This window comes from Plectrocnemia conspersa, unplaced genomic scaffold (genome assembly GCF_051122295.1).
Source record: "Plectrocnemia conspersa isolate PC_06_02 unplaced genomic scaffold, ASM5112229v1 ptg000010l, whole genome shotgun sequence".
Lineage (NCBI taxonomy): Eukaryota > Metazoa > Arthropoda > Insecta > Trichoptera > Polycentropodidae > Plectrocnemia > Plectrocnemia conspersa.
The window spans coordinates 18,922,713-18,946,775 of NW_028277174.1; the positions used below are offsets into that span (position 1 = coordinate 18,922,713).

The 24,063-nt window shown below is 29.6% G+C and overlaps 2 protein-coding genes across 3 annotated transcripts; one reads left to right on the top strand and one right to left on the bottom strand.

Moving 5' to 3' along the window:
- Window positions 1-211: 211 nt before the first annotated feature.
- ebi (transducin beta like ebi) lies at window positions 212-10,897 on the bottom strand. Of its 2 annotated transcripts, XM_088194436.1 has the most exons (9): window positions 10,785-10,897; window positions 6,608-6,710; window positions 4,373-4,522; window positions 4,004-4,305; window positions 3,796-3,926; window positions 3,612-3,732; window positions 3,385-3,537; window positions 2,586-2,777; window positions 212-1,665 (listed from the first exon to the last, which is right to left on the bottom strand). In XM_088194436.1, the coding sequence occupies exons 4-9, from the start codon at window positions 4,256-4,258 to the stop codon at window positions 1,165-1,167; spliced, it is 1,353 nt and encodes a 450-aa protein (XP_088050562.1). In that variant the 5' UTR covers window positions 4,259-4,305; window positions 4,373-4,522; window positions 6,608-6,710; window positions 10,785-10,897; the 3' UTR covers window positions 212-1,164. The 2 variants fall into 2 exon arrangements, with proteins under 2 accessions (XP_088050562.1, XP_088050561.1); XM_088194435.1 differs by lacking the exon at window positions 6,608-6,710.
- A 2,439-nt stretch (window positions 10,898-13,336) lies between these two features.
- On the top strand, window positions 13,337-21,185 carry Serinc (serine incorporator TMS1). Its single transcript, XM_088195463.1, has 11 exons — window positions 13,337-13,444; window positions 13,659-13,823; window positions 13,894-13,964; window positions 14,490-14,585; window positions 14,670-14,845; window positions 14,909-15,018; window positions 15,093-15,279; window positions 15,346-15,398; window positions 15,504-15,627; window positions 20,002-20,155; window positions 20,231-21,185. Exons 1-11 carry the CDS (start codon window positions 13,409-13,411, stop codon window positions 20,364-20,366), a joined length of 1,308 nt encoding a protein of 435 aa, XP_088051589.1. The 5' UTR covers window positions 13,337-13,408; the 3' UTR covers window positions 20,367-21,185.
- The last annotated feature ends 2,878 nt before the right edge of the window (window positions 21,186-24,063 follow it).

A 24,063-nucleotide genomic window follows, 5' to 3' on the forward strand; every position in this document is an offset into this window, starting at 1 on the left:
GCAGGCTACAATAGCACCGAATATTTTATTCTTCCCTTTACAAACTAAAGAATATTCGTCAGTGATGTCAATTCAGTTCATAGTATACAAATAAAAAATACTTTAATGCCAATTTTTATGTTAGAAGAGAAATATTCAAATAAAAATATATATAATTGGCAATTATGCGACGAGTTGACATCATCGGCACAATTAAAATAATTAAACACAATTATAAAAAATAATATATTATATTTAAAAATTAACAAGTATTTGTACTTAACAATTTTATTTTTATTGAAAAATATAATCAGTACCATAACGAGATTTAAAATAAATTCATAAAATTTATTTCACTAACATTCATCTACTTTAAGAGTAACATGTTTCCTCAAAAGCTATTACATAAACGGAATGATTATAAATATGTATTAATTTTGCATATTCCTGTAAATACTCGCGGTGTGTTTGACTAATCAATATATTTATTTTTAATCTAAAATAAAATCTATTTATATTGTGTCCAATTACATTGTTTACATATGTTACAGATTGGGGATTGAATCAACATTTTTTTTATAATAGTAATCGTATATTGTTACTGGCTGTCGTTTATATTAATGATCGGTCATTTCTAAATAAAAAATATTTACTAATAATATATGAAGAAGTTTTAATTACACAAATTCCATTCGATTGTGTAAAATAATACGTTATATGAGTCGTTACTAAATCAGTCGAATATATAATATATAAAGTATATATTTTTCCAGTCGCATGTATACAAACGTAATTTTTTTTGACAAATTTAGAGTTGGGTAGAAAGATTATGTACACTATATAAACATCGTGTTGAACAATCAAACTCAATATTAAAAGTATAGCTTTGAGGTTGTTGAATTAAAATAACTTGATATTGTTTAAAATTAGAACAATAATATAGTATGTATTTATGAGTTGATTGTATAATGAGTGAAATATTTTTTTTATTTATTATTATTTAAATTTATATAACATGACATTGACAACACCATGTACATTTTAAATAATTCTAAAATAATATTGACAAATAAGTTAAGATTACTGGTTGAATGATAAAAATCAAATAATGTTTTAATATATTTTTTAAGTAATACGCTGTATACAACAAATACGACTATTATCCCCGCCCTGTTCATCCGTTATTCACAATTTTCTTAAATCTAGCACGAAAACGCTACCGTCGGAGGCGCTGGCCCCGACCTTGGAACCGCGCGAATTCCAGCAAACCTCGAAAATGCCACCAGTGCCTTTGTAGCTGTGCACCAACTGTCCCGTTTGGGTTGACCAAATGTGCACACACTTATCGAATGACCCGCTAGCCAAAAACTTCCCATCTGGCGAGAACGCAACGCTGTACACCGGTTCGGTGTGCTTCGTGAGCGTGTGAATGCACACTCCTCGCTCCACATCCCACAATCGCACGGTCGAATCGAAGCTGGCACTCGCCAGTATGAGATTCATGTTAGGATTCTGAGTGCCCGGACCAGTCGGAGACCATTTAATAGTGTAAATTTCCTTCGAATGCGCTTGAAGATCATGCACGCACGTATCTTGCTTCATCGACCAAATCTTGAGTGTCATATCGTCGGAACAAGAAGCCAACAGTTGTCCTTGCGGATCCCATTTGATGGCATTGACTTCATTCTGAAATTTAAATTTATATAACGATAATCTTTCTTATTGATTCACATAAATCATTTAACTAAAGTCAAAGCATTAAAAATATTATAGCCGAAAGATCGCATAAAATTTAATACTTGAACCTTTAAACGGGCGGGAAGTGCGATGTTTTTAATAGAGGAGAATTTAAATGAATAATATATAAAATAGTTGTTTCATAAAAATAATTATTTGTGCATTACTGTTGGACAAATTAGGTGCGAGTGAGCGAGCATTGGTCAAAACAGTGAACATCATACTAACAACTTTCTGCAATGAATTTTTTTTCGAAAAAAATATCCGAAGATCCTAATACAAATGCACAAACAATTGGTTTTATAGAACAAAATATTTATTTAAATGCACATGTATCTTAAAATAATTCCCTGTTAAATAGCACCCTTTTTGATATGTCTCTTCAGGCAGAACAATTTATTTTGTCACAGTGATGCACCGAGTCATTGTACCACATGTTTATATTCTATTTATGTGTTCCACTCGTTTTTCGTAACTAATATTTTTTATGAACTATTTATTTAAGAAATATATCCATCTAAATGCAACCAACAAGATTCTAGTCATAATGATGACAAAATAATAAGCACAATAAACAAAAAAATGTTATAACTTCATCAGTCAGTCAGATAGTGATTATGAATATGCTACCAATGTAAGTGATGAAGAAAAATAAAATAATACTAGCAATATTCTGGATGACAGATTTTCTGAAAATTCATTGAGATCAACAATTCCCTTCTCTGCCCGACCTAGAAAAACTTTCGACTCTTCTGGCAAAATAAATGCTCCGTAGAAACGTTTGGTTAACAGGTTAAAAATGTCTCGGCTTGTAATTAACTTCATGTGTTACACACAAATTTGCATGTTTATATATGTATAATTCTTACCGTGTGTCCTTGAAAGCTCTTTATAGGCTTATCGATATTAAGTTTGCATACGTGAATGCATTGATCGGTAGAGCAGCTAGCAAAAGAGACGTTTGTCTGCCAATCTACGTCGAGGGCAGGAGCGGAATGGAATGAAAATTGTTGAGTGCACTGCCCAGAAGCAGCGTCCCATATTATTGTTGTCTTGTCAACCTATGATTAATAAACAATTTTATAGATCTATATAATTTATTAATATAAAATACTGTGCAAGTCTTTGGCACCCCTAATTTTATTTGATGATTCAACTTAATATTTATATTTCACTATTCACTCTTTTATATCCAGTTATAGTCCCCTGAGTGAATAAATGATAATACATACTTAGATTAATTGCTGGATATAAAAATCAACTAAGCAATGCAATGGATGTTAAAAAAACAGTGAATTAAAACATTCTGAATTTTGTTACTTTGCAAGACAAACATTATTTATTACAAGAGCCCAGTAAAAAAATCGACAGATTTACTACATATTATGTTTTCCTAATCCCTAATATTTATTACATAATTATTGCAATATTTTTAAAAATGAGCTTAGTTATGCACAGTGACATATATTGGTTTATAGTTATTAAAATAGACGGTGCTTTTTTAAATGAGCATAGTTTTTAAGCTAGAGGGGCGAAATACATTACATCAATAATTCAGAACCACCCATTAAGTATTAATTTAAACTAAATAATTAGTTCTATACCTTTTTCAAATTTATTAATCGAAAACCAAGACCTTTGAACAGTATGGTAACTTCTGATACTTACACCAGCGCTCAAGATGTAGTTGCTTTTCTTATTCCATTTCAACGAAAAAATTGGTCCCTTATGCTGACCAAGGGTCGAAGCCAACTGACCGTCGGTAGTCCAAATGCGAGCATATCCGTCATAAGAACCAGTAGCTAACAGCTGTCCATTACACTAAAAATAAAATTACACTTACATTAATCTTAAATACATTTTTTTATATAGACATCATTCCAAATGATACTGACGTTCCAATCCAACGATGTCACATCTTTGTTGCTCGGAACTTCTGCTCCTCCTTTTTGGATGCAATGACGAAGCACAAGCTGATTCGGAGTAGCCGGCGGATTATCGGACATATCCCATATTCTAAAATTTTATAAATGATATAAAAAAAATAACTTTAATAACCAAAATAAATAAATTATGTACCTAGCAGTGCTATCACCGGATCCGCTAGCTAGTAAATCCGTAGATGGATTCCAAGCACAAATGAATACTTCGGATTCATGTCCACGCAATACAGTCGCCTTGTTAGCGGGTATTTCAATTGACTGATCGACCTGACATGGATAAAATTCAGTTTAATAAAAAATCAAGAGTTTATTACTCTTGATTTAACCAATGAAATTTTCCTTACCTCCATTCCTTCAGAAGACGTCACCGGAGCTGGAGTAGCACCAGAAGAAGCGGTTACAACGCCTGTAGCAATATCTTCACCGTTTTGATCTACCGATGGTGTTCCTGAGCCAGTAATACCAGACTGAGATCCCGCTATAGCACCAACGTTACCACCGACACCGCTCGTGGTAGGAACGCCTCCTACACCCTCCGTTTTCACCAGTTGCTTTTGCTGATTCTGTTGATTTTGTCTGGTAGCAACAACCTCTGGCATGACTGCATCAATCAAACTGAGACTCTCATTGAGCCTGCTTTCGTTGCCTAAAACATTAATATTTCAATCACAAGCTTATAACGCATTTATCGTATCATTAGCACAAAGTCATACCATCTTCACCGATGCAAATTTCAGCTTCCGTATATTGCAATCCCTTTTGGAGAATGTTCAATAGAGCAGCCGGAGGCACCAACGCTCCGTTTATGTTGCTTTGAGATATGTGAGATTCAATACCGAAAGTGTACGCAGAGTGAGAAAATCCTGCAGCATAAAAATAGATGATATTATAATGAAAGTTACTACATAAGTATTTATCGCATAGTATTACGCTAATAATCTTCCACACAATAAAAATAAAAAAATAACAGTTTATGAGAAAATAATATCCACGGCTTATTAGTTAATAAGTACTGCTGTATATCATTGAACAATCATAATTATAATCGATACAAAAAAGTTTGAACAATTTGACACATTTTTGCCACAAACATCGATGTACGGTAAAATTACAAGCTGAATTCCGTCAGCTGTCATTATCTGCCTTTTTCAACGAGATTTTGTTAGATTTTGAAAATTTCTAGTTTCGTTAATCAACACAAAATATCTTTTATACATATGGAATTTGTTAAAAGCTTAAGTTTTATGTTCTAGATTATACAAGATTTGAGCATAATTTTTTATAAAATTAAGATTAAATGATTGTGGTGATGTATATGTATTCTGTGATTGTTTTATTATTAAAAAGAAAGCACGCCTTCTATAAGATATGGAAGAGATCGAGACATCCGTTTGCTCTCAAGTTATTTCGGTCTTTAGGAACATGCATTGTGTTCGATACCTTGTCATCACAACTATCACAAAAGTAGGCAAAAATAAATTATTAATGGTCCTAAAGAGTTCTGGAAATTTATCAACAATAAACGGGCTGCTCAGTCAACACCGAAATTTATGAAATTTGTCAGCAAAATAGTTCAAAAAATATTGCTGACAGTTTCACGCAATACTTCCGTGTTATTTTCGATGATTCCGCTTTTCAAACAATCACTTTCTTCTTCTTGTACTTGGTCTTCAGTATTGATCATCAACGAAACTGAGCACTTAGTCGTTAAATACAGCTTGATGAAGTCAAAGATGGGACTTTTTCTAATCCTGATTTGGTTTTTAATTTTATTTTGATCTGATTCTCAAGATATCATTATTTCCTGATCATTGCAAAATCCAATTCTAAAAAGGGTGACAAATTGCACATCAAGTATTATAGTTCAGTCGCAGTGCTGTCAGCTCCTGCTAAATTATTCGAAATAATTATCAATATGCTTCAATCGCTTTCGGCAAGTTTTGTTGGACCAACAGAGCACGGGTATTGACTTGTCTATTCTACTGTTACTAACTTCGTCTTTTGCCAAAACAAAGACAAACTCTAATATACTGATTTTGAGAAGGCCTTTGACAATGTTTGTCATGGGTTATTAGTAAAAAAAATGATCAGACCTCGGCTAGGCGGATGATCTAACTTGTACACAATTCCTAACCTATGTCGGTTGATTATCGAAAGAATATTTCACCCATTCGGGGGTTTTTGTTTTACTCTACTGTCCCATATTTTCATATGTTAACCTCTTTATTTTTTTTGTTATGTACCGTATCCTCTATCGATATTTGTGGCAGTCATATGCAATAACATCTCTTGAAGCATTAAAGTTGATAATAGATACATATGTAAATATTATTTTTTTGTTACTGTCAAAAATCTATTGTTAACATTAACTAGTCACATAGCTATTGCATTGTTTCGCTGTGATTTACATTAAAAAACATTTATTGCTGCAATGATTCAATAATCTAAATTTTATATGACTTAACGTTGATTTTAAACTATTTTTCATTATTTTTATAGTATATGTATGCAAAGGAGATATTCAGTCGGTACTTAAAATTTTCGTTCTAGTTTTTAAAGGCGTTATTTAATATTATCATTAAGCCATTAGTTGAATAAAAGTTTTAAAATATTTAAAAATTATGGCTCCACTTGTTGAAAAATATTTTTAGAAGACTAGAATAGATCATAAAATTTCAATTATTATTGAAGTTTAAACTATTCCACATAAAAGCATTTAATTAGGGCTTTTGAGCGCAGCTTAGAGCTGGAGCAATGAGATTTTGCCAAGAGCTGGAACATAGAAAATATGACTGTTCCTTTGCTCCACATTTTTTGTATTATTATAAATTAAAATTTATATTTTTTTATAAAATAAGATGCATGTAATTAATTTTAATCATTTAAAATGTGTTTAATGTCACTAAAAGTAAAAATTTTAATTAAAATAATTTGAATAAAATTTTTACTTGGAATATGGAGCGGAGCTGGAGCAGGTATTTTGACGTCGGAGCTGAGCAATTAAAAAATTGGTCTGTTCCAAATCCCTGGTTTTAGTAGTTTATATGAAATCTGAAATTCAAGATTTTGAAAATGGTGTAGCAGTTCTTGTCGAGTTAGAAGGAACATCATAAATATTTTTTAAAACATGGCTTTAATAAAAAAAAATAATCTACATTAAAATCTTATTAGATTTTTCGTAGACAGTGCCAGTGTGTAAGATCAATAAAAGTCTCAAGTTTTAATAAAAAAAAAATTGAAAAAAAATCCAAATATATTTGGCATAATCTAGTTAATCAAATTTAGATGTAAGATTGAAGATGTTTTTCTTTGCCTTGTATACCATAATCTCAAGAAAATGATACATATAATAAAAATTGTTTCTGCAATTTAAATTTTTAAGGTATACATTAAATAAGCAATTTGACTCAATCGTTTCTGAAACAATCTATCAATGAAAATTATTTATCGTGCAAAAATATGGACTTTCCTATGCAACAGCCATTTAATTTCAGTATGAATCAGCAAAGATGTGTGTTAACTATCCAATCTTTCACAAATAATATTAATCATATTTACAATTTTACTGCTTTATTTAGTGTGGTTTAAAGATAAATAAATGTTTCGAGAAATTGGCGCTTGTCTCTGAAGAACACTGATTACTAGTACACACTTTCTCATTAAACATATATTGAATAACATTTTTAATAAATGATTTTGTTCGTTGTATGCACTTCACAAGTACAATACAGTGGCTTACTATGTAAAAAAAGAATACAAACGGCCAAAGCAATCTTTATATATATAATAATTCATCTATTCATTTCATGTACTACTAAACTTCAAGTGGAACTGCAAAATAATACTAATCATTATCGACATACTGACACTTATTGCATAATAATAATTATTATAAATCTGAATATGACTTAACAGATTTCCCCAATGATTATATTCAAACATACACATATATATATACACTCTAATACACATATTCTTACTACAAATGCACACGAAAATGTTAAATGTAAAATAAAAAATAAAATTCATCTCCTGAAAATAATAAGGGACGCAATCGCGACTTTCTAAACACTACAGTTGAAGACCACCAAGCATCGACGGATTGTCAACACCGCCCCTCAGCAACTTAGTACAATAATTTTGGATACGAATACTTAATAAAAAATATTTGAAATAAACAGGTTTGCAATATTTCCTTTTATTTATGCTCATTTAAAACGTCTTTTAAATGCTAACTCTCTCTAAAGTTCAATAAAATGCTAATGCAAATTTCAGAAAACTCACTTTCACAGTTCAATAAAATTTTCATATTTGTTCCAAAATATGTCAATTTTTTAGTTTGGAATTATGTGTATTTGTGATAAAAAATAAAATACAAAAGGTTTTCAAATTATGGCATGGTGTTTTAATGTATATAAGTCTGACATTACAATCAATACAATATTTGTTTTATTTAAAAAATAAAAGCGAAATACTAGGTAGTTCATTTTTTTATCATGTGCTTAAATACTATAAACGGATTCAAAGAAACGTATCCATTCAGGTAAAACGGAAATAAGATATTTGTGTTTTTCAGTTATAATTGCAAACGACTCGGCCCTTGAATATATATTATATGCATATACCAGGACCGGTACGAGGGTGAGGCGAGCGAGCCACTTGCCTCAGGTGAACAATGGAAAGGATACTGAATTGGTCATGTCAGTGAATTAAAAAATTGATGGAAAAAAATACATTTGAAATTTCTAAGTTTATCAATTTCATTTTTCTTTGTTGGCTATTTTTTGAGTACGCTTAGCAGCACGTTGCAAAAGATGTAGAGTATCTTTGCGATCTGCAATTCAAACGACTCGCTAAGAGTATCTTAAATATAAATACAAATATTTTTGTAAATATCAAACTAAATCCTGAGACTATTTTCGAATATTCATACAGATTTATAACCGATACTAAACGGCATTAAGCCCTTCCACCTTTCAAATTTATTAATGAATCCAACGGAATCCCTATTTTTTTCATTTGAATACACATATAATTCAAAACCATTCCTTGGACACAAAAATTTAAAAACAAAAAGCTTGCAATATTTTATTTACTGTCCTTTGAAGCCCTCACTGATGGTGGTTATCGTAACAAGAGTATCGACGAGTACATATTAAGCTGAAGTGTATTTTCGTGTTTCGCATTTCTGAAGTTTCTATATAGGTGAATTTTTAGAAAATTATTAAATGAATTTTTTTGTTAGTGAAATAATTAGTTTACTATCTTTTTGATACTCACAACTGTCCGCATAACTGGAGTAACAAGTGTACATATATTATTAACGCAGTGATTTGGTATATACATAATATAAAATCACCGACTAAACTGTAAATTTCATTTTTTGATGTTCAATTCACTTACATTCACAATTTATTATCCCGTAAGTCTTTGCGTTTTTTTTCTTTCATTTACAAAAATGTATAACTTTTTTATAAATTTTTCACCCATCGTATTCTCCAGACATTGCTCCAAGCGACTATTATATATCTAGATCCCTGTAAGTTTTTAGGTGGAATAAATATTTTACAAAACTGGATAAAAAAAAAACGAATGACTCAGATACAAAAATAATTTTTTACATATGAGGAATAATTGTAGAAAAAGCTGGAGAATATACAATTTAGTAACAGTATTACACGTTTTAATTTTTAAAACGTTAATCCGCACCTTAAAAAATACAGACTTATGGGACAACATGATACGTATTATAACGTGAAAATGATTATATATGATATATTAATAATGTTTAATCATATGATACTGTTAGTAAAAAAATAATCTGTTTAATGATGAACGGATAAAACATTGGGCATGCATATGTAATTCAAGTATTTGTAATTATGGACTGATAAAAAAAATGAAGCGATGATTAATCTTATTATTATTATTCAAATAAATAAAGCGTGTATACTAAAGATATCAAGTTAGGGAAATATAAAAATGTATTATGTTTTAGCGGTGTACATGTTATTTTAAAGAACGTCAGTATTATAAATAAAACATGTACATTGTACATAAAGAATTGGACACTCCCATGACAAACTTTGTAGTTCGCAATTATATTTGATATTTAGTAATCAACGAAAGAACAATACACAAATTTCCGCCACCCCACGTGATTCATTTATTGATTAATTAAACACCCTTTCATGAAAAAAACTTTTTTGTTTGTTTGTGGATGTAGTGTTGTTGGACTAAATGTCGTGTGGAGCATTTGTCGGCAGGAACAGTAATCGTCTAGATCTTTTTTGGACATATAGTCATTAGACCAAAAGTCCATAGTGCTTTTGTCAAGATACGTGTAGAGATATCTGAGAAGTTTCCATTTGTACGAATTTTTTCGAAGTCTTCAGTATATAATATATATTCTGAAAAGCTAAGCGATAAACCAGTGGTACTCCAGAATGAGCGAAATACTAATTAAACCCGACTTTTATTCATAATCACTAAAACCTGTTTGGGTGATTATGGTTATATTCGTAGAGATTTATAACAAAAAACTTAGAAGGTGCGGAAGGAATGATATATTTTTACCATTTTACTGATAAATTGAAAATATATTGAAGAGGAGGGCGGAGAACGGACCTGGCAATTTTTCATTATAAAGTCTGGTTCTACTCAATATTTAGATAATCCTGTGATGATAGCCAAAAAGACTCGTGAGAACGCAACAAATGACATCCGTTTTAGATATAATTTTTTTTAAATATATATATGTATATATTTATTTATTTATTGGTAAATACCATATAAGCATGCATACTAGCACATCCTTTCTTTCATACAATTAAAACTAAATTGCATAAAACCAGAAAAATATAATTACATACCGAAATTTTGTTCTCGGAACAATGAAATGACTCGAAAGAAAAATCCAATATGCGGTATCAATCGAGAACATCTCTTCTAGTCAGTTATAAGTGAAACCGGTCAAACGCAAAAGGCACTATCAGTTTGCAGTCGTTGTTTTCGCAAAGAACAAAGCGCTTACATGGCAAACTCGATATGACCCGAAAGGGTTCACATTTATATTCGCGACGGTCGCTTTGCAAGAATAGCCATGGTAAACCCGAAGTCCCTTACCCGACTCCTGGAGGTATCTGTATACTAAGAAGTTCACTTCGTCGCTCGTGAAGCTCATCTTTGCGGCGCGAGAACGCGTACTCCGCCTGTCGCTTCTAGCAGTGTTGCCATACAGATTAAAATGGCGCTTGAATTAGTGAAAGACAAACAAATTTGGTTTTAATCCAAAATTAAATTCGTCAGCAACTTTATAAACTTAAATAAAACAACAAATAAATCATTTACAAAGAATATTTTTTATATAATTATTTATAGGCATTTTAAACGGTTTTAGTTATATAAATCAAATTAAAAAAGGGTAAAATTTAAAATATTATGAATTTCTTAATTCTTTTATAAATAATCATTTAACTAATTTTTTTATAATTATTAAAATATTAGTAAATGTTGTATTGCTTTTGTTACCAAATTTTATAGTATTGATTTTAATGTCTATGCCCAATAGAGTATAGAAAAATCACAAAAAGTTGAAAAAAATGAACGATTATTTTTTTTGTTTGCTAGAACAGTATTTCTTTACCATTGCGACTATTTACACTTACTATTTTTCCTTCTCTTTCCCCTTTTAAGCTGCGAATATATATATATATATATATATATATATATATATATATATATATATATATATATATATATATATATATATATATATATATATATATATGGTTAATATTTCTAGGAGTCGGATTACTCCGCGTACTTTTTTTGATTCCGTGTGGAATCATGGTCCCTACGTTTCGGCCAGATTCGCCCGGCCATCCTCAGGGGAAAATTGAGAATATGAACATCCGGTGTGGGCAAAGCCCAGCATGTGGTTGTTCAGATCTGAACAACCACATGCTGGGCTTTGCCCACACCGGATGTTCATATTCTCAATTTTCCCCTGAGGATGGCCGGGCGAATCTGGCCGAAACGTAGGGACCATGATTCCACACGGAATCAAAAAAAGTACGCGGAGTAATCCGACTCCTAGAAATATTAACCAAATATTTCTCCGCGAAAACGCATTCAACCACATATATATATATATATATATATATATATATATATATATATATATATATATATATATATATATATATATATATATATATATATATATATATATATATATATATATATATATATATATATCATAAAGCATATTATGAAATATCGAAAAAAAAATAATAAAAAATATATTGGAATATTACTTAAAATTTTATTGAAAAAAATATATTAGGCTATATATAGCACAGTATGCATTAGCAACTATAATATTTATTGAGCCATATGTGGTACTCTATGCATTAAAAATATTTCAGTCTCTCGACAGTTAAATAAAACTTGAACAATGCCGAGGTAATCAGCTAGTTTTGAAATAAAAATGCACTGAATAATAAATATAAATTTAATTGTATTAAAAATTGTTATGCAATTATCTTAACTAATTATTTTCATCTCGATGAAAAAAAATACGTCGACCAGTTTATTTAACCTCAACAAAAATATTATATTATTGGTAAATATAGATTCACTAAAACTTGATTTTATTAAATAATATTTTTCTGTTCATAATAGCACATTGTATAATTTGGTAAGATCTGAATGTTATTATAAAATAAAGATGTTAGCAAATGTTGAAAATGAATTTTCAGTTTATTCCGTTAGTATTTCGCACATTTTTAGAAAGTATTTCCATCAATAACCAAACTCACATAAAATTATCTGAACAAATATGTTACTTTTAACCCAATAATTTGCTTATTTAATATAATTTAAGGCTGTAAATCACTTAATTTGATTGAACCATAATATTTAAAAAAAATATGGCATGAATAGGTGCCTTTCACGTGTATTAATAAATTTCGAAATGGCGTTAAAAAATATCTGCCCTGGTGAAAGGGTTAATGCGACAATATAAAAGTTAAGCAGAAAACTCCTCTTCATCGATCTTTTATCGTCTTATTAAGAATGAAAATAATATTTTTGCTGACGTTGATATAAATAGAAATTGGTCGTAGTATTCTAGATGGTTCGGTAATTTTTGTGCAAACGAAAATAGCGCACGGCGAAGATTCCGACCATAGATGATCAATAAGCACATATCTCAAAATACGTCAATATGTTTGAAAAAATAATGTCTGTTTATATCACAGATGGCAATATGATTTTAATTTTAAAATATCATGTTTTAAAAATATTTTACAATTATATTAGTAGCTTACATTGGTAAGATACACTTACATTTCCTAATTTTACACAAATTTTCACTTAAAAATAGAAACGAATTTAATGCAGTTTGATATAAAAGTAAAATATATTTAACAATCAAGCAATAATCAATGTTCACATATAAAAAAAAAAACATTTTCTTGAAGTTTATTTGCTAATTTCGTTTGAAAACTATCTTTTGTTAATCAGACATTTGTCCTTGTCTGATTAATTGTTACGTCAGTTATTCATCAATTTCGAGTATTTGTCTTTGTCCTATTCCCGGTATTAATATTTTATTAAAATTAATTTATTGATTTATGTTTTATTTGTTATTGCAACACTAGATACTTTGTGTCAGTTCGATCGGTTTGTTACCCTTGTGTACGAGTCTTTGTTGATAATCTGATTAACTACATCTCCATCGCACCATGGGGGCGGTTTTGGGAATCTGTTCTGCAGCGCAGGTAATTTGAATTTTGTTGATTTTACTATATTGTTTAGCAGATGTATGACGCATCATTTCAATTATTTTGTGGAAGATCCTTGGCGACTATGATATGCTTTATCAATATGCCTACACCACTATTGAAAGAAAGATGACCTCGAGTATTGATAAATAATTATAATAGGATTAACTGATCTAATTTTGTAGGACTAATTTATTGTTGCGAATTATAGCTTGCGTGTTGCTGTGGCAGTGCTGCGTGTTCGCTATGTTGCTCGGCGTGTCCTTCCTGCAAAAATTCAACATCCACATCTTTGATGTACACAATAATGCTGCTTGTGGCGACCATTGCAGCATGCATAATGATGTCACCTGGTCTTCAAGATACACTGATGAAAGTAAGCTGCAAATTGCTATATTTGAATAGTAATATAACTATAGTAACTAACTGCATTTAACGCGTTCTAGGTTCCATTTTGCAATTCTAATGCATACGGTGTAGATTGTACGGAAGTCGTCGGTTACCTGGCAGTATATAGGTATAGTGATGTTCCTAATATAGTTAGTCTTTTATATTAATTATAATTAATATTTATTAAGGTATACATATTTATAAAAAAACATTTGCAATCAAGAAATTATGTTCGTTTAATGTCTTTCCTTAGTGGTAACTTTACTGCCTTACTACCAGTCGTTTTGAATACACCGCTCCTTAGCTAGCTATGAATTTTAATTCTTTTAACATTTGTCATTATTTGGGTTATTTTTTTATGCAATCACCTCTAAATTTTATCGATTTCTTTTTTTTCAATTTTACTTAATGTAATTCACACTGTTGATTAACAAAAATCATCATTTTGAAAAAATACTAAACAAATTTGATTTTTATACCGTTTTAATAATCTCATTTTTTATTTTAAAATCAAAATATTTTTTGAAAAACTAATATTTCAACTCAAATCAGCATGCTCTATTTAACACATCAATAAAGTTATTTTATAATTTAGCCATTAAAGTGATATTTATTTCAATCAATAATGTAACGATTTACTCTCTTTACATAGGATTTATTTCGTCTTGTTCCTGTTTTTTATTCTCATGGCATTGATAACTGTCGGAGTAAAATCATCTAAAGATCCTCGTGCTGGATTACAAAATGGGTCTGTATATAATTTAATAATTAATATTTCTGCGAAACAACCTAATAAATTAGTAAACATTGAATCTAATTTTTTTCTTCTTAGCTTCTGGGCTATTAAATATTTATTGGTGATTGGAGGAATAGTTGGCGCTTTCTTTATACCTGAAGGACAATTTGGAACAGTTTGGATGTACTTTGGAATGATCGGAGGATTTCTCTTCATAATCTTTCAAGTTATCATGATTGTCGACTTTGCGCACAATGCTCGAAATTATTTTGGTAATTATTTATTATTATTATAAAAAATAATATATCTTCAAATTCTCTAATATTTTTTTACAGATAATTTTGATGAATCTAGAGGAAAAATGTGTGGATTAATATCATTTACAGTGCTTAACTATATACTGTCTATTACCGGAGTTGTGTTGTTCTACATATATTATACCAAGGTACTGAATTTACTTTTATGTAGTGTGTGCAGCTGTTATATACCAGTGAATTTATTATTAAATTATATTTTCAGTCTAATGGATGCGATTTGAGCAAATTCTTTATATCAATCAATTTGATACTTTGTATTATTTTGAGTGTTATGTCTCAACTGCCCTTTATTCAAGAACGTGAAGGAAATGAAAAATGTGGTCTTCTACAATCGTCCATCGTTACATTGTATATTATGTATCTCACATGGTCATCGTTGACTAATTCTGGTAATAATATATATCTCGCAATATAAAATTTAAGTATGTTTATTTATTTGTTTATCAACATTTCAGGCGACGAATGTTCACCAAACTTGACGGCGTCCGGTGAACCTTCAAAAAATCAAGTAAGACCTAATGAGTTTTTTGGGAGAATTATATTTAAAAATCTAGAACGGTAACTAGATAATTCACCAATACATTCAGTACTAATTTTAATTTCGTATTAATAGGTTACATTTGATAAAGAGTCCATCGTCGGATTGTGCATATGGTTGTGTTGTATGTTGTATTCATGCTTCTCCATGGCACGCAGAGGTAAAGATTTGTTCCTGTTGGATAAGAATAGCGAACCAGGTAATTGTTTTATAATTTAAAAGTGCATTTATCTGGTGAGATTTTCTAAGATTCATTCATAGAGGATATTATTCTTCAGTAGGTGAATTTTCGTTTTTATTACATATGTGTGCAAGACGTCTTTGGTGCTTAAAAAAAAGAGAAATATAAAAAAATATATTTTAATTCAAAATACAATACAAAAAGAAAAATAGAAAACTAACAAAAATTTGTAAAATCATAAAATTTAAAAAAAAAAGGTTGAAAATTACAAACGTTCTTAATTTTTAGTAAAATTAAATCGACTGGCTTTTATTATAGCGGAATTCGTCCGCAAAACAGCAATATTGAGAGATTGGGCAATTTCATTTTCGATTTAAATTGTTTCCAAGCTTTTCAATTTTTCTTGACTCGTGCTCGATCGTAGATAGTGCTAAATAAGTTTTAATTTAAGAAAAAGTTCTCTCTCCCTTGGCTACTGAAATGGGCAAAGTCATTAGTATTCTTAATGCGATTAATACATTTCGAAATAATTCTTCGAGGTTAGAGTTGTAAATCCATTTAGAATTGATTCAGAGTATTAATTTCATCAATTTTGTGAAATAATAATTTCAATTCTGTTTTAATTTCCCCTGCAGAATGTCTTTTTTTTCTTTAAAACTTGATACTTTTTCTAATAATAATATTTTTTTAAATGCTCTTCCTCTATTTCAGCACAGTGCTTGCTTTTATACAAAAATTCAAGAGGTTCTAAAGTATTTTTAAATAATTCAAAACACTTTTTAATCAAAACAATTAATGTTAAGAACAACATATCAAAAATAATTATTTTAAATTTTATTTTCGGATCAGAAAGCTCGGGTAAAGATGGTTCTTGTCAAAGTAGTTTTATCTTTTTCTATTACAATTTTTAGCTCAAGATTAAAATCGTTTTAAATATGCATCTAGTGCAATGGTTTCTGCTTTTAAAATACATATTTCGAAGATATCTTCGAAGTTGCGAAACACGATAAAATCTGTCGTTTTTTGCATTGCAATTGTTGAGAATTCCCGTCCGTGTTTTCAGATTGTAAAAATTTATTTCTGTAGAACTTTGTGTCAAATCACTAATCCACAAATAAATTCAAAGTTGTCAAAAATTGCTGCAATTGGTACCGATGTTAAACGTACAAGTGAATTTAACAACTTTTAAAGCAGAATAAATGCCTTTCAAAAAACTCACAACGTTTATATGGCTTTTCCAACTAATATTACTCAACGATTTTACCGTTAATTTACAACTCATAGATTGTAAAATTTGCTAACGCTTTTTCGATCACAAAAAAAGTTGTAAATAGTTTTGATGGTTGAAAAAAATTACAATTTTAATTGCTCCTTTTTCAGCATCAAAAATGACTAGATTTAAAGTGTGACAGCACACGGAATAAAAACACTCTTGAATTGAAATTTACAATATGAGATAGTACACTGTTTCTTATACTTTGCATATTAGCTCTATTGTCATAAACTTGACTACAAATATTTTCGATGGATAAGCCATATTGGCTCAAAGAATTCAAAATTACTTCAGTCATTTTCGTTTCAGTCGTGTCATAATATTTATGAATACTATGAAACTTTCCTTAATTTTCACTTTTGAGTTGCAAACTTCGGATTCTATTTTAATGTGCACATATCGCACAACAATCAACATTTGTTCTTCATTACTATCATCCAACTTACAGTCCACAATTATAGAAAAATACAAAGTATTTTTCACTATGTCCAAAATTATGTCTTTTATGATCAATTAGATGATTTTTTGCTGAATATTTTTTATAGACTTTTTATTGCCTGTTTTACCGAATCATATTTTGCAAACAGCTCGATAATTTTAAGAAACTTACAGTTATTTTGCTAAATAATTTATCTGAAGATCCTCTAAATGCAATATTTTTTGAGACCATAGTTAAAATAATTCTCTTGAGTAACTCGTTTCAGTGTTCTACTTCACTCAAGTACAATTTATTCAATAGAGAATCCAGTGGTATTAAGAATTATATTTTAGTTAGAATAATTATTATTCACCATAAATGGTTTATTATTATGCATCTAATTAAAATTATTTCACACATTGTTTGCGGATATATTTGTGTGCCATATCCCTCCTGACACGGGCGAAAATCGAGGTCGCGCAAACAAAAATCGTCATAGCTTTTAAAGTACCTAATATAATTAATTAAAACTTTAAATTCCCACCTCACCATATACTATGTTTTAAAACTCTAAGGATTCATTAATGAACCAGTTATATAGTCAATAAAACTTACACAATGTGATAAGTGTGATAAAAAAAAACCCCCAATAAACCATCCCTATACAAGCATAAAAAAAAGTTTCAACAGTTGCTGTACAAAAACAGCCCATTAAAGATCTGTCATAAATATGAACATTCAATGTTTTGACCATGTGAAATAAAAGAATAGTTCATTATTTGACAACGAAAAAATATATCACAAATTATATTCATTTTTATTACGATTAATCGTATACAATAAAAAATATAGAAGGCTTTGAGTAATGTGAATTATGACCTAACATAGAGCAATGAAATCCGTCGTAAAAATAACCCATATAAATACATTACCCAACTTCCACCATCAGTCAACAAAAAACGTATTTTTACAAGTCCTGCATACCAGCAACAATTAAAAATAAAATGTAATTTTACGTTTTCCGCAAACAATGAGTTAATAAAATTATCTAATGTTAAGCGACTTGCTATATATGTATATATATATATATTCATACTCGACAAAAATATATGATCCAATTTTCCCATGGACGAGTTAATTGACACTTTTTAGTATTGACTTTGCTTTATGATAATGATGAAACTCCCCAAAAAAATGAACTGATTGTTAAAAAGAATGATACTTTGAACTGATTATATAAAGTTTAACCAATCATTTATTTTAAGTACGTACATATACATATATATTTTATATTATGTTTTTATATTTTACGTTGATAACAACTCGATTACAATTATTATTAGTAGTGAGAGTTATCATTTGAAGTCATGATCCAATTAGTACTCAAAACAGATAATACTCATGAACATTGCTTAGCTATTGAAGATATTGCACGAACAATGGTTCATAATAATGTCACATTTTAATTATTTGCTCATAAAAGCATTTTTTAAATATATCTGACATATAGTCAAGAATTTCGCAGATTTTTAGACACTGATTATTCCGGACAAAAAAATATTTTCGATATAGTATTAAAAAAATCATCGTAAACATTTGGAACATTGAATTTTCAACTATTAAGTACAATAAATTAAATCCATGAATCAATCGAAAAGACGCAAAAAATCGTTTCATAAATTTTTCAAAATATCAATTGTTGGTATTTTGATTATTTTTATAACATTTTTGACTAGGATATCCATAAAGATTGATTAGGACTTTTTTGGAGGCAGCCTTTATGAAAATGATTGGCAAATTTTGGATGTGATCATCAAATGAAAATTGTGTGCACAGATTTAATGCTTTCCCTCTGATTTATTAAATTTCTTTCTCTCTGATTTGTGCCTTGTTATTCATCGTACGTAAATGTAAAATTATACATTAATTTATAATCTGTCGTATGTTTTTTTATAGCATGTATAATTTTTGGAACAAGTCGATATTTTCAATTATTCTACTATAATATTGTCAAAATCGGATCAGACTCAGGCTTCCTAGGCCTTGGTCGGTACCATGGTGCGAGTTCGGCTGTACTCTCATGTGACCCAAGTTAGAAACGGAGTAGTAAAATTATCAAGTTCAGTTAAGTTGAAGTTCTGATGGAAGTGTCCTCAGTACTTCGCTCTTCCTACTATTGACCTTCTGCCCAATGTGATGCTTAGGGGGTGGATTTAGACTATGTTGTTGTCGTTCATTTATTTAATAAAAATTGTTTTGCAGAAAGGCCATTATTAAAACTGCTTAAAATTTCCCAATGTTATCATTGAGCACTTTTAATTTGGGTACCTGTTAGTCACATTCCTCTGACTGTTTGCATTTTTATGAAGAGTGCATTTCTTTTTATTAGTGTCGGTATTGGCTGTCCTTTAAATTTATATGGATTGTGCATTCTTCTGTTTAGATCTATTTTAAAGGTGCATTTACGACTAGTTCCAATCCACCAAAATATCAAATAAACATCTAGGCTTGTATAATGCCGACGTGACTAATAAACTTGTTCTGCAAGTCGCAAATAATTATAGCAATTAGTATGTGCTACAAATTTAGTCTTTCATTCAAGAGGTATATAAAAACTATTTATTTTACTACTTTCCTAATGTTACTGTTGACATCCGTGTATCGCTTTCTACATCCTGTAATGATAACATTTTTGTATTAGATGTGACCAGTAACGATGGAGGTGAAGGTGGAAACGATGACGCTAAGGTCTGGGATAACGAAGAAGAACATACTGCATACCCTTGGTCGATTTTCCACTTTATTATGTCGCTATCGGCTTTATATGTCATGATGACTCTTACCAATTGGTTCAAGTATGTATTAGATTATTAATAATAAATTATGTTCATTTTATTATCTGAAATTAAATTTTAATGTTACTTTCGCAGTCCAAAGTCAACTTCTGATTCACACAACGCCAATGTTGCTTCTATGTGGTGTAAAATTATATCGTCTTGGATATGCGTCTTTATTTATATATGGACTATGATCAATCGTATATGCTGTCCCAATAGAGAGTTTTAATTACTAATTTTTACGTAAATATTTTCGTAAAAGCTTATGTAATCTTTAAAATATATAATATATTTGAAGTACATATATGTATACATTTTATGTAATGTGTTAAAAATATATTGTAGTTAATTTTGAAAATTCTTGCTATATGTGGCTTAAAATAGGTTGGTATTGTAACGTATTTACAAAGTTAGTATTATAAAATCTTGTTGGAAATGATTTATTAGACGCTCATAAGATTTATATACGCCAACTAAATACTATAAGATAGAACAACTTCGATATAAGACGTATTCAATTAAAAATAAATATATGATGAATGATAAAATTAATATAAAAAATGTTGCAAATGAAATAAATTATTGTTTTTTTTGTGTGTTGTCTTATCAAAAAGAGTTTCACAGAAAAAAAGTAACTTACACATTTAGTTCAAAACTTAATCTGTTGAACCTGTGTCATGACTTTTCAGACTAATAGCGAATTTTGCCACAAGACCATAATTGATTGTACCGAACCAAACACAATGGTTTCCTCTACACCAGTCATTTATTAATACCAGTAGTACATTTAGCTTCTTTGCCATATATCCGATTTTTCAATTGTCTCCGATTGTATCAGGTTTGTCAAAATAATTAGGTCAGATATTTTTTGATCAGATCTCTCAGATGTTTGTTACATGAACATATGTATATATAACTTAGTTGCTTAATATAATATACTTAATCATTTTATTTGTGATATTGCAATTCAAATTTTCAGTTTGTATATTTAAAGATTGTATTTATAAATATTTGTGTATAACAAAAAATAAAAATGTTTATGAACAAATTGTTTGTAATTTTAGTTTTAAAATACATTTCAATATGTAATATAAATACATATTAAATTATCAATAATAAAATTATATATTATCACTACTGGTACTATATTATTTTTGCTTACAATTTATTTTTTATTATTCATACTTACAAGAAAATATCTGTTTCATGCTTATCACTTAATTTGTTTGTTTTTAATGCACTAATAAGATTTGCAATGCAATTATAATAATTATTGAATTTTATCATCTATAAACCTTTTAATATATAATGATAACATTTTACGTTTTAGTGATAAAACGACACAAACATGTTTTTCAAGTTGTGTAAAAATCTAAATTATTAATACACAAAACCAGAAAGGATTTGTAGGCAATTTATATCAAGCCTAGGACGATATTCTTCTTAAAAGCATTCTTCACTTGAAAAATCGGAAAGAAAAATATATTTTTGACTGGATATCTATATAAAAAATCTAGTTTAGGCGAAAGATTTTGATTTTGTTAAAAAATTGTATGTCCATGTCTCATAAAAATATTATAACACTTTAACGCATCCGATGATTGAATGATGAAATCAACCGAGCTTCCGATACTAACAATAAAACTTAAATAACTGCATCAATTTTTAAATTGTTCAAGAAGGAAAAATTTACAGATTAAAAAAAAATTTCCATTTAAAATGATTTTTCATTTGAATAATGCATCTGGCCACCTACATGACTTATCGCAATTTCAGAAATTTGGAAAAAATAAACAATTAGAAATTGTTTCAGCTATTTAGATGTAAAAAATACAACTTAAAATATCTATTATAATAACTATGGTCCGAAACGGTTACTAGAAGTAATTGGGTAGTAATTTGCTTATATTATAAACATATCAAATTCATTGGAATATGGTTTTCAATATTTGAATAACTATAATATAATATTAATCCATTATTTGATGGAGAATAAGTACTAATACAATCTAATTAACATGGTTTGTACTCTCAAAATCGAAACTTCTATCAGTAATTTCTGAGATCCAAATCTCTTTACTGCTGCGAATGTGATATAAAATATGATATCTATCTACTGATAATAATAGCGACTGTGCAAAAACAGCAGTGAAAAGGCGCAAAAGTTTTTGCCAATTAGCAACTATGTCCCATATTTAGTCGAGGTTTCGTTACAATACATTGACATGGACTGAAGCTACACGCGACCTCCTACCTGGGCTGTCGCGGATGGGTAAACTAGCGAGAAACGATTGATGATTTCCATCATCCCTAATTTATATATCGATAAGAGATATCAGGGATGGATGAGAAAGGTGAGAGATAGCGGATAAGAATCAAGAGGAAATAAGGAAAAGACGCAACTAAAAACAAAAATCATCATACATTACATCGACTCAAATTGCTAGAAATACCAATCCCGAAAAAAGGGCACGTTATGAAACAGAAGATGATCTAGTTAGAATTGGTACTGGAAATGAAACATGTGTCTACTGTCAGTCAGAACTATGAGATTGAGAAAGAAATGGCGCCATAAATTGACTCATATTATTAGTATATTGTCTATTCGTATATCCACTTCGTAAAATTTACATCAATAGTTCCATAAATCACCAAAAATGGATGACAAATCTCTATTATGCCAATTGTTTAAATTTAAATAATTAATTCGAGTACTGTAATGTCAAATGTCAATGTAAACATTATAATCAAACATACTGATATTGAACCATATATAAATATATAAAAAAATTATCGTAATTCATTCGTTTTTATACCGCAATTCTGCTAGCAACTCTTCTGGACCATGGACGTCTTTCCTATCTATGGATTTTTATTATTGATGTTTGCCGTGTTAAACACTGAAGCTCAATTCTGGAACCAACAAATATCACAGGACAATGCATTATCGGACGATTACATAACAACCTGTTTCAATGACAATTCTAGAGCAACTTGCAAGCAAAAATATATAGAAATTGGAACGGTATACTATTCATGCAAACCAATTCATACCTTTATTGATGAACCAATACACATAGACACGATAGATAACAATGTTTTTGTATATGTGAACAATAAAGTTTATGTATTAAAAAATGACTCACTTACACAGTCTAAAATAACACCGGCCCCTCCAGGTTCATTTCAAGATTCAATGGAAAATCTATATTACATAAGAGAAGGAAAAGTGTTTGTCATTCGTAATGATACCAGTGAAATATATGAAATACTTTCGGATAAAGAAGCTACTTTTAAGCATATTGCACTCAATTACAATCTTAATGAGCTTTTAATTTTATCGATGCATTCAGATAACGAAATGAAAAACAGTGTATACATGGTTAATATTAAAAATGTATTTTCCTACACTACTGCGAAGCTTGAAGCGAAAACAATCCCTGGCTTGAGTGGAACTTTAACAGGTTTAGGAGTGGATTCATACAATCAACGTATATATTTAGGCGTTGAGAAACTCAACGTTGGAAAACTTCTACAGCTAAGTCCTGTTGAGAATGATCCATGCAAGTTTGTAGATCAAAATCGTGAAAACTTTAAGAGTACAACTTATAAGGCGATTGATATGTTGCTCAATTCTTTTGAAACTGGTGTTCGAGATGCTGAAGCCTTCTCAGGACCTCTAAGATTAATTTACAATTCTGAAATTTCCAAATTACAATCTAAGAATTCAGAATCGCAACGCGAATTGGAAAGATTGACAAACAAGTTGGCATTGATCACAGATATGCTTGAGAAGATAGAATATGAATTGAACGATAGCCCAAGTTATGTTAACGAACAATGCGTTACAGACATGCAAAACTATTTTAGTAATAAACTGAATAATCTGAGGTACAACATTAATTAATCACACTAAATAATATAAT

Coding starts and splice junctions, on each gene's coding strand:
- ebi (XM_088194435.1), bottom strand. CDS start 10,842: ATGAGCTTCACGAGCGACGAAGTGAACTTCTTAGTATACAGATACCTC. Junction 4,306..4,372: donor AATTTGCATCGGTGAAGATG/GTATGACTTTGT, acceptor TTAATGTTTTAG/GCAACGAAAGCAGGCTCAAT. Junction 3,927..4,003: donor CGTCTTCTGAAGGAATGGAG/GTAAGGAAAATT, acceptor TATCCATGTCAG/GTCGATCAGTCAATTGAAAT.
- Serinc (XM_088195463.1), top strand. CDS start 13,409: ATGGGGGCGGTTTTGGGAATCTGTTCTGCAGCGCAG. Junction 13,445..13,658: donor GAATCTGTTCTGCAGCGCAG/GTAATTTGAATT, acceptor TGCGAATTATAG/CTTGCGTGTTGCTGTGGCAG. Junction 15,280..15,345: donor GTCATCGTTGACTAATTCTG/GTAATAATATAT, acceptor TCAACATTTCAG/GCGACGAATGTTCACCAAAC.